Below are 15217 nucleotides of genomic sequence, written 5' to 3' on the forward strand. Positions count from 1 at the left end.
ATTTATGTCACTTTAATGTTTTGAAATCTGAAAACATTTCTTCTGTGACATGGAAGTATGGGGTTTATGGTGACAGTAAACCACTCTATCTACATGGGACAGGATTTATTGTCCACTAGTTTGACTGGCAAACTTCCTCCATTTGTTTCTGTAAAATTTCCACAAAAGCACAGACATTACATAATGGGTAAACACTGCAAGGCTTTTTAGAGAGGCAGGCTTGTAGGTCAGAGGTTAACGTCTGGATGACAGCAAAGATACAGATAAGCACAATAGGAAGAAAAACCTCCAAATGGCCCATATGCCCGGTCATCCTTTGTGATCTTGAACCTGTGACTTCTCTTGAGGAATCTCCCTGTTTGTTTAACCTGTTTACAGGCCAGGGGAGTAGCTAAAATCTGGGGAGGGGATAGTTTGCTTTATGGGGTTTGGAAAGGATGGGGAGGAGTGAAAAAATCATAACTGGGAAAACAGCATTTGAAATTGTTTTAAAACATCATAAAAATGAAGAGTGGAGACAATAATCCTCCTTTCACTATATTCTAGAGGGCTGTGAGAGGATATAAAATGACATCAAAATATGTTGAGCCACAGAATTTAGATCCAAATCAAAACTTCTCCGAAGTTTGGAGCTTTCTGGATCCAGGATTTGGGTTTGGCTCATTAGAAGGTAAAATTTGTCAAAAGTGTCGTAGGGCTTGGCTACACTTATATTTTATAGCGCTCTAACTTGCTGGCTGAGGGGGATGAAAAATCACCCCCCTGAGTGCAGCACGTCAGTGCGCTTTAAAGCGCTAGTGTAGACAGTATCCAAGCCCTGGGAGCCGCGCTCCCAGCGCTCGGAGCTCATCCCCTTGTGGAGGTGGATGACCAGGAGCGCTGGGAGAGCTCTCTCCCAGCGCTCAAGCGCGACCACGCTCGCACTTCAAAGCGCTCCCGCAGGAGCGCTCCTGTGACAGCACTTTGAAGTTTCCAGTGTAGCCATGCCCTTAGGCACTTGGAGGTAGTTAGGCAATTAGGTCGTTTTGAGAATTTTACCCCTGGGGGCAATTGGGACGTTTGAGTCTGGATCTGGGAAAGTTTGGGAATGCTCAGATCCCAGGTTTTGTTTTTGATCCATCTCTCTCTTTAAAACCAAGAGACATTAAATAATGGCATATTATCTACAGATGGTTCATTTTGTTGCATTCAGCAGAAAACAACATGTTGTGATTATTCGGGAAAGCTTTACCTTTATTGCCAGTTAGGGAAGCAGAACATTTAGTGGTTAGAGAGGATTAGCTGTCAGGATCCTGGGTTCTAACTGCAGCTTTGCCACTGACTTGCTGTCTTATCTGAAGGAGTCATTTCCCCTCTCCGCCTCAGTTTCCTTATATATAAAATGGGAAGCTTCCTTGCTGGTAATGTTGTAGCACTTTGAAATTAAAACATTACAGAAGTGCTAATTGTATGACAGCATCCAGTTCAGCCTACCACACAAGAGCATTGTGAAAACTATTCAAAACGATTTAACACCCACCTTCCCCAGACCTTTTATTAATTTTAAATGTTTTAGAAAGTATATTAGGCCGTTCATTTACAAGTCTGTCATTTTACGTGATGAAATACAAATACTTTCCCCTTCAATTCTCAATGACAGTTTTCAGACTCAGGAACCTAAAATTAGGCACCTAAATTATATTACTTTTAAGCTTTACCTTTGCTTTAAAATGAAGACAGTAGCATTTACAGAATGTATTTGCTTGCATTGAAATGACAGTCTTAACTCCCAAAAGGTTACGGGCAAAATCATTTGCTTGTAAATGGGCACCGCTACACTGAAGTGCACTGATCTGCCCGTAACAGTCTGGAAACTAAAATCCTCTGTACAGTTACAAGGGTGTTGCCTGCAGTGTTCTGCTAATGCCTTTCACCTTGATTCAAGGAAATAGTTTTCCTGTGATGATGGTGGTGGTGGTGGTGGTGATGGTGTTATTATTCATTACATTAGGGCCTAGAGCCCCGATCATGATCAAGGTCTGATTGTGCTAGGCTCTGTACAGACACATAATAAGAAACCATCCTAGCCACAAACAGACAAGACAAAGAATAAGGAGGGGAATCAGAAGCACAGAGAAGTACAGTGAGTCACCCAAGGTCACACAGCAGGGCAGTTTCTTCGGATAATACTGTAAGCCTTAAATAACCTATTCCAGTATTATAATGGAGAAACCTTTCCAAAATTTGCATTTGCCTTGATAGCCAGAGATTCTGAATTTTAAAGGTAAAGTTTAGTTGCAAGTCAAGTCAGTGAAATCAGCATCTTGCCTGCATGATTAGAAAGTTACATCTGTATAGCATGAACCAGATTATTACAGCTGTACAGTAGGAACCAGTGTGGCCATGGAGAGAGGTCTCCTCCCTCTTTCCCTTCCATCCTAGTGCACTCACGCAAGTGCTAGCCACCGTGGCAACCCTCAGGCTTCTCTAAGGGCAGGTCTACACTTACGATGGTGTGTAGAGTACAGACACTGCACATCCAGCTAGCGTAGGGAAAGGCCCTGGTAGAGGGGAGGCAATTAGGGAAAGGCTCTGGCAGTGGGGACCTGCCAGTCTTTCACTGCTGTGTGTAACACATACCACAGTGTGGACGCAGCCTGCCTTTTCCTTCTGTATATAACTACATGTACTCTGCATGCCACAGATCTTACTGTAGTGTTGGAGCTGATGCTAGACAAATGGGACAGGAAAGTCTCAGAGTGGCACAGCATCTGATCTCCCTCTCTTCTTACCTTCTGACTAATGGGAGTTAGGAAAGAACTTTCCTTAGGAGCAGGTTATTCCATACCTGCCTACTGCAAGGTGTCTTAAACTTTTCCCCTAAATCTGCTGCTACCGAATACTGTCAAGAGACAGGACACTGGACTAGGTGGTCCACTGGGCTCACCCAGAATGGCAAATCCTATTCTCCTTTGCTCCTGCAGTCACAGAGCTTCCACCAGCCCTTCTGTGCTACCACAGCTGAGTCTCATACGGCATGACGTTTTAAATTATTATTGTAATATGTATTTTTGCGAGGCACTTAAGAGAGTGTTTCCTTACCTGTGGAAATACGGTAATATTTTATCACCTGCCTTCCAGGAAAAGGGGCCAAAGAATAACAGCCTTTCATATTTTCATGCTTCCTCTGCTACTGTTTATTTTCCTGTGCGATGCCTGACTAAAATGTTTGCTTAATGTTGTCAGACAACTCACCTTCCCAAGACAGCACTTAAACACGGACGGAAAAATCCCACATCTGCTTTATTCTCTCTGTGAGTGAACTAAAGTTTCCCCAATTTAGGAATAGGATGCTCATATTAAATTATTGGAGGAAGGTGAATGACTTCTATATATTTACAGTCCTGTTTATTTTTTTTAAGTCACTCTGCTTTCTAAATGTACCCCACTTCCAAAAGAAAGAGAGATAAAAGTTTAACAAGGGCATTTTATTACTTGTAAAAGCTTTTATTTTCCAACAGATGTCCTGTGCATATATATATATATATATATATATAAAATATATATATAAAAATATATATATAAAAAATACTGTCAGTTTTATTCCCATCATAAATATTACTCATAGGTCTTGAATGTTTTGAGAATGGGCCTGTTGATAATGTCCAAGAAGTACACAGCACAGTTTGGGATTTGTTTGGGGGTTTGTGTATTCACCCTTGCTTGGGTGTCATCCCTGGGAGCTGAGTTAATTTGACAAACTTGTGATGAGTCGGGCGATACATTGCTAACAGACTGGAAGTGGGAGAAGAAAAACCTGCAGCATGGAGGTGTTGTTGAAAATAGGTATCTGCTGGTTAAATGCTAGCAGCTGTGGTCACTTTGTATGTTAGACAGTAGCAGTAGTGACAGTCATCTTCATAGTGGGGCTTTGTTCATTTTGAACCTGACCCAAAGCCCACTGAATTCAGTGGAGAAACTCGCATTGATTTCAACAGGCTTTGGAACAGGCCTTTTCCTGTGCCTCTCTCTCAGTTCCACGAGGGTACGTCTAGAATAGAGTTTGTGGTCATGTTGTAACTTGAGTTAATTAATTGGCAATTAACTTGATTTAGATAATGGCTTTGTAACAGCTTTAGGTAACGGCTTTGACAGTAGACACTCCACAAATGTTTTCTCCAGGGCACAAACATGTACCGCTTATTTTAGGGTAAAATGGTTCCAACAAAGCTAACAACACTCAGGGGTAAACCACAAAGGCCTGTGTCCTGGAGTAAACATTTGTGGGAGTATCTAGATGAGCATTTATAAAGGCGCTACCTTACTCGAGTTAAATACTGGTTAATTGCAACAGGTCCCCAGATTCTAGTCTAGATGTACCTCTAGTGACACGTTAAAAGAGTATTTAAGCCAGCCTTGCCATATGTCATGAGTATAGTTTTGGAAGGGTGATTTCAGTTACTGCTAATTGCAACGATCAGGTGAACAGGTATTTGAAGACAGCAATATCAAGCCGTCACTAGAATTGTGTTGTATGTAAGGCAATCGGGGCTGGGGGTTCAACGCTACAGAACATGGGAGTGAAATCAGCCCAAGCTGACTCAGGGAGGTATAGGTTCACTTTCCCATGCTAATTAAATCCACTGTGCCTGAGTGGGAATTCACCTCCTTTGAAAGCAAATGGTGGTCCAAGTGCTGCCCTCCATCATGGTTCATCATGAGGAAGGATCAACTTTAGGCCCTGATCCACAAAAGCATTGAGATTAACTTCAATGGAGCTACTCACATGCTGAAATAGTTGGCTAGAATGGGGCCTTGATTCCCATCAGAGTGCTGGCAGGAGCCTCTGCATGGAGCTGCTAAATTAGAACACACTCTGCCCATCCTACTTTGTAGCCAGCCCTACGTCCTTTTGAGGTCCTTTCTGTGTCCTTCCTACACAGAAAGTGAGGTTGTAGTTACTTTCCACTATTAAAACCTGGACCCTCTACCAGAATTTCCATCATCATGGCCATCTTGCAGAGTATGCGAGAGTTTGAACTGGAGGTGAGTTTGATTGGTTAAGACTCAGATCTCTCCATCAGTTGAAGTCAATGGGAGTTGAATCCAAGTAACTCAAAGTAGGCATAAGAGCAGAGATATTTCAATTTCCGTCACACACCCCACATAGGCGGTGCATGCCACAATGCACAAAGCAAATGAATTTTTTTCTCGCTCCCTGACAAGGCATCCATTGTTTGTTAAAGCACCTGGATATAGTTGTTGAATAATGTTTTGTTTGTTGTTGCCTTCAGCCCTGCTGTGCTTTTTTCGAGTGCTCCCGGCTAACTTTCGGGTACAGTTGTGGTCTTGCTGTAACTTTAATATCGAGCAGATTGGAGAAGACGTTTATATTAAATGCAGTTGTTATGCGGGTTGGGGGGGTTATTATTATTATTATTCTGCACTAATTAAACTGGTTTCATTTGAGACCCATGTGTAAACCAGCAAGGAAGCCAAAACAAACGTTTACATCATGTAAATCTCCAAACATCAACATTTTGTTTTTACTTTTATTTTTTTCTCACATTCCTACTTCAGTCATCCCTGGTACTAAATAGTTCCTTCTGTTTGATGCTTTAAACAGTAAATTATACAAAATTTCCAAGATTGCTGTTGGCAATAATTACAGATAGAAAATATGTTTTCCCCTTAGGAAATTACACTGCTGTTTGGTATTATTATTTCTTACCACTGTGTTCTGAGCTTTTCTAAGGAATGACAGAGATTGCTTCCTTGGGAGCAAAGGATAAACTGGAAAGGAAACTAGTGTTACACTCCTCTGAAGAACCTTACAATAAGATGGGCAACTTACCAGGAAAAAATGTGACCAGATGGTAGTACATTCCCCGAGGAAAACATATTTTCAAAGGCTAAATCTACTCTTTGCAGGTCATTTCAATTTGACATGGAAACTCAACCTAAATTTGATTAATTACATTGTAATTTGGCTAATACTGTCTCAGTAGTGAGAGGACGTTTAAGAGACAGGCAAACGGTAATATGCAGATAAGCTGCAAAGTACAAATGAGTGAGGGGTCTTTTGTTTCCACCCCTTTGGAAATAATTTTCATACTTCGGACTCTAATCTTTTTTTTTCTTTCTCAGGGAAAGTGTGGCCAACAATCCAGTGCTTATGAGCAACTTGGTGTTACACAGTTATGGAATCCAGAGACAAACTGTAAACTCTTTGGGGCAGAGATTGGATTTAGCACAGTGGGGCCAGAATCCTGGTTGGTGCCTCTGCACACACTCTGAATACAAAGAATTCATAATTACAATAAGACCCAGTCCATCTCCAAGCCATTGCAGGATTTTCCACTTTTGTACATTTTCTAGCATATTGTTCATTCTACCTTTAAATATGTCAGATGTTGGGAAGTACACTTTCAAGAACTTAGTTATTGAAACATATTTCTTGTAGAGTTTGCAACAATCTGGTATTATGAAATGATCACGTGGTCAGTCAACCTTAGTAAGGGAGGCTAAGAACTTTTGAGAGGGCTCTGCGGGCATCCCCTTTATGACATTAGACTTGAATAAGAATGTATCATTGCAGACTTCCATGTTCGTAGTACTGCCAGCACCTAGGACTATGGGGCCCTGATCGCGATTGGTGCCCTTGTACACTACTTTAATACAAAAAATAATACATATGAATGAAGGAGCTCCTCCCACCATACACAATCAATTATCCTCCACTTCATGTCAGCCCTTTCCCTCTCCCTAGTTCCTACTGGCTTCTGCAGAAGGCCGTTCAGTCAGTACTGATCACTATCTGTCTCTAAGGTGATACCATACATCTATTACTGTAGTGCCTGGGAGCCCCAGTTGTGGGCCAGGACCCCATTGTGCTAAGCGATGTACAAACTGTGCTAAGCTGCAGAGAACAGCTGCTAAACATCAAGAAGTGATCATATTGACCCAATAGGTTTAGACCCAGAAAACTAGGTCTAGCCACTCTTGTAAATCTTTACCTGGTGGGATAGAAATTATATTATTTCCCCCCCACCACCCAAGTTGGGTCTCTTGTAACTCCATAGACTGGCCCAGGAAAGACGGGGACTCTCATTTTGTCTAGGTTGGTGGAACATACAATGCCTCACAAGATATTGCTGACAAATTAGTTCAGAGTGGGTTGGCCATGGATGAATGTAAATTTCTCATGCTGACTGGTACAGCATTGAGTTGCTAGGAACAGGGAAATTGCCAGACTGGATCAGACCAAGGGTCCATCTAGTCGAGTATCTTGCCTTTAGCAAAGGCCAGGTGCATCTGAGGAAGCTGCAAGAAGGCCATGGAAGGCAGGTGTGGGATAATCCTCCCCTCAGCATAGATCTCAAAGGGTTTGTCTACATAGCCCGCAGTGGCGAGCCTTGGAGCCTGGGTCGGCAGACTTGGACTCACACTACGGTGCTAAAAATAGCTGTGTAGATGTTTGGGCTGGAGCTGGGACTCTGAAGCCAGAGGTGGGCTTCAGACCCTGAGTGGCCCGAGCTGTAGGGTCTACACAGCTGTCTTCAGCGCTTCGCAAGCCCACATCTGTTGAGCCAGGCTCTGAGACGCTCCCCGTATAGACATACCCTAATAGTTAGAGACTGGCTTGCGCCCTGAAGCACCAGTTTTAATATCCCTTCCAAAATTGTTGTTGCCGTTAATTACGATATCACTGGATGTTCTTGATATCCATAGAAACATCCAATCCTTTTTGAAGCTTGTTAAATTCTTGGCCTCAACAACTTCCTGTGGCAACGAGTTCTACAGTTTCATCACACATTGTGTGAAAAATATTTCCTTTGATTGGTTTTGAATTTTCCACCGTTTAATGTCATTGAACGTCCCCTTGTTTTGTGTTGGAAATGGATTGGCAGATGATCACTAGAGTGTACTGAAGGAAGCTCTGCTAAGGCCTGGTGGTATTTCAGATCGTTATCCAGAAGTAGAGATGATACTGAAAGGGAAGGCACTGCAAATGCCAGTGAGGACAGTGACGTAATAGAAAAGGCTGGAAATGCAGGCAGCAAACAATGAAATACGATTCAGCCTGGAAAAATGCAAGCTAATAAAGTACATCTGTGGAAGAGGGAAAAAAAGCCTAAACACATATACTTAGTGGAAGGAGGCGGGTATCTGGAAAGCAGGAGTGCCAGAAGTGACTGGGAGTGATAGTGGGCAGCAATCTGACAGGAGGTTGCCATGTGATATTGTGTCAAAATACCCAATGCAAAGACACCATGTCATGGAGCAGACGAAAGACTGGAGAGTATAGCACAGGGAGCAAGAGCTCTGTGTGCCAATTTCCATGGGTTGGATTGTGCCTGGCTTGGGCAGGTATGTAAATGAGAAGGGTCGGGGATGAAGTGGCGCAAGAAGCCTTCCCTCACCTCTGCTCCTCTGCACACGTAGTGTGTCTGAACCTGTCTGGCGAGCAGTGGTACTAGCCTCCCAGCAAGGAGCATGGTGGGGGGAGGGCGGTGGCCCCTTGCCCTGTGGATCTGGCCCTTGTGTGGGTGGTAGAACCGCTGCTGTGGGGGGAGTGCTGCCACACGCACCCTGAGGAGGAAGTTTGTCTGAGTCTGACAACATTTTCCCTGATGCTCCTTCTTGTACTCCCTTACCCGGCTCCTGCCAAATGCAGCCGGGAGCTCACACACACAATTGGATCCAAAGATTGCATGTGCCCCATTAAAAACAAAAAAACTTTCAGGCATAGTGTGGGCTGTCCCCTCACTCTTGCTATTGGTTAGTACAAGCAGAAGATCAAACTAAGGAACTTCCAACAGGAGTGGCTGAGCAGATTAGGCCTTTCCTCAAGCCTTCTTTCTGAGACACCTCCAGATTTGTGAGCAGCGTTTGCTTCCCAGGCACCAGTAAATTGCCTATCAAAGTTGCTTTATTCTCCCTCATTACTGACCTATAACATAACTTTGAGACATCTTTAATGAGCAGAATTTATAGGCTCAGTCAGTCATGTAGGCGGGAGGATAGTCTGAGCAGAGCCAACAAGCATGAGGGGAATTAAGTGCTCTCTAGAGCGTGGATAGCTCTGTGTATTCCCACATTTGCTGTAGCCTGAAGAACAAATGGCCATGAAGAAGGCCAGGGCTGTCTTCATGGCCGTTCATTTTTTGTTGGAAAAGGAGTCTTCATGTTTATTTCCTTAATTGCTTGGTCAAAAAAGTGGAAAACAATTTTTCTTTGGATCTTCTCTATTGTTCCACTAGTGTGGCATTGCTTTGTATCTAGTTTTTATGTTACAGAAGAGCCCAGATGCTTGGGAAACTAAGAGAACGCAGTATTGTTTTTACATTACTTTATTTACGTTGCTAAGGGTTTAGACAATGGTGACGAGCTAAAGTCATGGCATCTCAAAGTGCTATTGTTTTTTACCTAATTCAGGGCTCACGTCCATCTCAAAATGTAACCAAGTTGCACTTTTGTATTCATAAATTGGTTTGACGTGGCTAGACCACATTTGTTTAGACTTGTATTTTCTCAAAGACATGTTTCCAACTTGCCATCCATCACCACAAGTAACACAATGTGGCTCTTCAATTTCCAACTGGAGTTTGCAATTAACTATTCCTGCTAATACAATTTTCCTGTTGCAAATCAGCAACCTAGTGGTATTTACAGATTGCAACATTCAGTCATCAAGCAAAAAGCTAGGGGATTTCAAGAAAACACGCACATTCTGTTCAAACTGTGGAAGTGAAGTCAAAGGAAATCACTAAATTGCTTAAAGAACAGGAGTATTTGTGGCACCTTAGAGACTAACAAATTTATTAGAGCATAAGCTTTCGTGGACTACAGCCCACTTCATTGGATGCATAGAATGGAACACATAGTAAGAAGATATATATACACATACAGAGAAGGTGGAAGTTACCATACAAACTGTAAGAGGCTAATTAATTAAGATGAGCTATTATCAGCAGGAGAAAAAAACTTTTGTAGTGATAATCAAGATGGTCCATTTAGACAGTTGACGAGAAGGTGTGAGGATACTTAACTTAGGGAAATAGATTCAATATGTGTAATGACCCAGCTACTCCCAGTCTCTGTTCAAACCCAAGTTAATGGTATCTAGTTTGCATATTAATTCAAGCTCAGCAGTTTCTCGCTGGAGTCTGTTTTTGAAGCTTTTCTGTTGCAAAATTGTCACCCTTAAGTCTTTTACTGAGTGGTTAGAGAGGGTGAAGTGTTCTCCGACCGGTTTTTGAATGTTATGATTCCTGATGTCAGATATGTCACATGTAAACTTAGCCGAGCTGAGTAGCATAGAATCATAGGATCATAGAATATCAGGGTTGGAAGGGACCTCAGGAGGTCATCTAGTCCAACCCCCTGCTCAAAGCAGGACCAATCCCCAATTAAATCATCCCAGCCAGGACTTTGTCAAGCGTGACCTTAAAAACTTCTAAGGAAGGAGATTCCACCACCTCCCTAGGTAACGCATTCCAGTGTTTCACCACCCTCCTAGTGAAAAAGTTTTTCCTAATATCCAACCTAAACCTCCCCCACTGCAACTTGAGACCATTACTCCTTGTCCTGTCCTCTTCTACCACTGAGAATAGTCTAGAACCATCCTCTTTGGAACCACCTCTCAGGTAGTTGAAAGCAGCTATCAAATCCCCCCTCATTCTTCTCTTCTGCAGACTAAACAATCCCAGTGCCCTCAGCCTCTCCTCATAAGTCATGTGTTCGAGACCCCTAAATCATGTGTCCTGGCTGAAAACTAGTACAGGTTTTAAAGTTTTAGGGCCATATCTTCAGTGTAGCTCCATTGACTACTATAGAGCTGCACTACAGATATACCAGCAGAGGATCTGGCTCTTAAACCTGAGAAATAAATAAGGCTACTGGACTTCTCGTGCCATCAAAGCAGGGGAAATCTTTTATTTTGTACTTTACTTGCCTTACTGTATATTGGGATAAATGAGGGGAGTTTGAATTTCAGCTCAGTAGTTACAGCTCAGTAGATACAGATATTCATCTGACAATTGGTTAATTGAATCAGCATTAAATAGCCCAAAAGACTGAAAAGCTTGATTGATTTCAGTCACTGTGGTTGGTGAAAACTATTAATTTAGCCGATGGATATTAAGCCCTTGCTGTGACACTTTGGGTTAAAGAACTACCAATGATATAAAGCAGTCTTTTCTGGGTCCTTGATTTGAGTCTAATCAGTGTTCTTCTGTCACAAAACCACCGTGAATAAATCAGACACATTTTGGCACAGTTAGCCGTCTTTGCTTAGCAAAGGCCTGAGACTAAATTGACACTGATGCTTAATCACCTCTAATTCATGGAGAGACAGTGATCCTTCCAGGTCAGGAGAAAGGTCATTGGCAGGATCATGTGGAGAAACTTGCACTGCAGTTAACTGCACTATACCTGACCTGTGAATAAACGAAGGACTTCCATTTTCACTCCTGCCGGTGCCTTCACCTTTTCAGTATGATGTATATAAAGGATATACATATCAAACTTTTTTTTTTAAGAAAATAGACAGGATTTACCAGTTCAAAATGGCTTTACGTTTTAAAAGTGAAATGTAATTTTTAATGATAACTTTATTATTAGCTTTGTGGGGGGGGGGTGTAATTAAAACCTAAAGTTTTGGTTCTGAATATAAAGGGACACCAACAACTGTGGCAAAGTAATCAATTTAATAAAATATATTAAAAATTGTTTCAGGTACTGCTACAGCTGTCTCTGATCACTCCTGCCAATTTCTGTGAGTTTATAACTACGTTGTCCTGTTTTTAAAAATGTTTTTCGCTCTGATTGCTATGTGAAAAACCCACATAATCAGAGGAAATTGACAGAGGTCCTGATCCTGCAAAGACTGATGTATTCTTAACTTTATACTCTGTGAGTTGTCTCATTGAAGCCGGACTACTTACAGTGTGTCAAGACAAACGTGTGCGCACATTTTTGTAGGATCATGGCCTAACCGATTATGGAGAGGAAACAGTGAAGCTGGCTGTGCACAAATCACTGTCATGTACACAAAATAAACAAACTGGACAAGTAGAAATATAGTTTGGGGGAGGATGTCGGAGGGATTGCTATCTTTTTTCTTTTTTAGCACTGTTGGATGTTACTTATAACAAGCGTAGGTAAAGCAAATGTCAGACATAAGTGCGTTTTTTAATTTTACAGTGCACCCCTCTTTAATGTCTGTAAAATACATAGGAGACCAAGGGCCTCAATTTCAAAACAGCTTACCTCCCATTTAGGCACCAAAATAAGTGGTCAGAGTTTCGAAAGAGCCTGGTATGTTTCATGTTGATCTTGTTTTGAAAATCTGATCGTACAGGTGCCACAACGGGAGCTGCTGAGTACTTTGGTACTTTGTTTAGGTCCCTAAATCTCAGCCGAGACCTTGTCCACATGAGAAAGTTGCGCCAGTTAAACTTACATCTGTTTTTTAACCAGTTGAGTTACGCTGGTGAAACCCCTGTGTAGACACTTTTATTTCAGAGTAAAAGTGGCTTATTTCAGTTCAACTTACACCAATTTCTAATTGATTTAAGATAAACCAAACTAATCCTGAATTAAACCAAAATGAGGCCCTGATCTTGAAAACACACAAGTTCTTAACGTAACGACTGCGAGCGGTCCTAAGGCTTCTAATGACAGTGGAGTTAAGCACATGTATAAGGATATGCAGGAAGCAGGGCCTAACAGTATCCACACAGTCTATTTGCACCAGTTTCACTAAATCCATTTAAAATTGCACTTTAAGTTAAACCAATGCAACTTTTCCATGTAGATGAGCCCAGACTTTGGGTGCTGTTGAGCACTTGCAAATTTGGCCCTTAGACCTGCTATTGCAGGGCTTTTTAGTATTCAGGACAGCTGTTTACTTTGAGCCCGCTTGTACTTGGTCTCTCTAACATGCCGTATGTGAGGCAGTAGTGGAAATTTTTAAAGGGACGTGGTCAAGTTCACAAACTTTATTACTGTTTTTTAAATTATCTTTTATAAATCCTAATTGACGGTAATCTGTGCTTATATAATGTTTTCCTTCCAACTGTTTCAAGGCTTTTTACAAACATTCACTAATTAATTCTCACATCACCCCCGTCAGGCAACCCTGTATTATTATCAGGTTTTTACAAATGGGGGAACTGCGGTGCAAGGATTTTGTGACGGCTCTGAGGCCACATAGGCATTCTGTGGCCGAGATGGGGAGATAATCCAGACCTCTTGATTCCTCATCCAACTCTTTATCTAAAAGATAATTATTCCTTCACACTACTAAAAGATGTAAGGGTTTTTTAAAAAAAAATGTTGTTTTTTAATTTTGGTTTGCCTTTAATAAACCAAATTTCCCTGAACTGAGACATGCAATTTATTTCTGAGTGGCACTGCTCGCTCAGGGTTTCAAACTGCAAGTTGGGTGTTAAGGTCACAACCCCGATGTAACTTGGACACAGTTCTAAATTAGCGGCATACTTCAGGTGATTACCCCAGGCTCCGATTCTGCAAAGACTTATGCACGTGCTTACCTTTGCACAGTGTGAGTAATCCCATTGATTTCTATGAAATTACTCACAGTGCATAAAGTTAAGCATGTGCATATGTCCACATGATATGGGCCCTGCTTTGAACAAGAGAGGTACACTACAAAGTGCTTGTTTACATCATACCAGAAGTCAAGACAAACAATAAGTGTTGTTCCAGATTACAGGACTCTAATAATGATTCTAGGCAGTTTCATAGAAATTTTCAGACAGAATAAGTCATTTGGCTCTTGTCTTACACCGTCCTACCTGCAGAAATGGGTGACAATAAGCACCTAGCATATGACCTCAGTGGGGAGCCTCCCACTGACCAATTTGACAGAAGATTTCAGAAGCGTTTGTTAATTTTGTGTGCCTCAGATTCTGGGTGTCCAACTCGCAGTTAGATTTTCAGAAGGGCCAAGCACTCCGCTACCATAGACGTTGGTTAGAGCTGGATAGTCTCAGAACCTGTTGAAAATCAGGCCTAAAGTTGGGCACAAAATTTAGTGGATACTTCTGAATAATTTTCTTTGACAACAAAGCTCAGTGTTCTCCTAGTAAGGAAACAGGACAACATGTCAAGGTTAGCAGAGTATAGAACTAGGAAGCGGTGGCAGAGAGAGATTTCTCCCTGAACTTTATGATTTTGTTTTTGAAAAAATTAATCACTGTGAAGGAGCCCAATTTGTTGTATTGTAACAGCAAAGGGGAGAGAAAGCCACTGATCCTGCCATAAAAGAGTATGTCTGTACACCCAATGTTATGCATTCACTAGCCACTTCACAATATAAATATCTAATAAATAAACAGAGTGCAGTATTGACTGTACATTGTTTTAAAATGTTGGGATTTTCCATTTGATTTAACCAGTTAATGGAAGTATGATCTAGCTCACAACATTCTTTAAGGCTTCGATGCTTCCCTTTGTATGAGCACATCTTAATTTTATGTCCACATGTGGACAAGTTCACTTCAATGGGACTGCTTGCATGCATAAGTCTTTGCAGGATCAGGCCTTAGATTGTTCCAGGGTAGTAAGCTGTTATGAAAGATGTCCGTGTCTGTTGTACATCTGCACTGTGCATGTATTTTATTGCTGCAGTATATATTTATACCTGCACTACTGCATTTAAACTGCGTTTAAACTACAAAAAAGAATATTAATTATACAAATATAAAAAAAACCTTTGTATTCTGTTGTTGTTTTAGTCACTGGAGAAATAGCAGTAGGAAGGTGTTATCAGTTTTTACTATCACAAGAAATTAAGGGGCGGATTTTCATAAGTGCTGAGCACCTACAGTTCCTATTGAAATCAGTGGGCGCTGTGGCTATTCAGTATCTTTGAAAGCCCAAGCTGCAGGCATTTTTACTTGGTTGGTCCCTTGTAGAGAGGGGTGGGTTGGGATAGGGGTGGGGGTGGGGTGTTTTTAAATAAAAGATGAATATTCGTCATTCACCCAGTACATGGATGTTCTTTGTACCCTTTCCTTTTCGGTTGAGCATTTGAGTTATTTTCAGGTTCGATTTTTACATAAAAATCTGGAGAAGTTGCTTTTTAAAATATCACCACTGGCCCTGATAAAATAATAATTAGGAAGAGGAGTAAATTTCACGATGTACTCCAAAAGCATTGTATTTAGGAATTGCCAGATTAGATCAGACCTGAGGCCCATCTTGTCCA

The 15217-nt window shown here is 41.6% G+C and overlaps 1 protein-coding gene across 10 annotated transcripts in view; it reads left to right on the forward strand.

Annotated features, from left to right (window-relative positions):
* LDAH (lipid droplet associated hydrolase) overlaps positions 1-15217 on the forward strand; it is a 176441-nt gene that overhangs the window by 138810 nt on the left and 22414 nt on the right. For 7 of the 10 annotated variants that reach the window (XR_007355975.2, XM_075126395.1, XM_075126394.1 and 4 more), the window contains one exon: positions 11719-11758. The exons of the other annotated variants lie outside the window; for them this stretch is intronic. Coding sequence is in view for 6 of the 7 variants with exons in the window: in XM_075126395.1 (XP_074982496.1) it covers positions 11719-11758 (40 nt within the window). In the remaining variant the exon portion in view is untranslated. The remainder of the gene's footprint in view (positions 1-11718; positions 11759-15217) is intronic. 10 annotated transcript variants of the gene reach the window in all.

This window comes from Caretta caretta, chromosome 3 (genome assembly GCF_965140235.1).
Source record: "Caretta caretta isolate rCarCar2 chromosome 3, rCarCar1.hap1, whole genome shotgun sequence".
Taxonomy (NCBI): Eukaryota; Metazoa; Chordata; order Testudines; family Cheloniidae; genus Caretta; species Caretta caretta.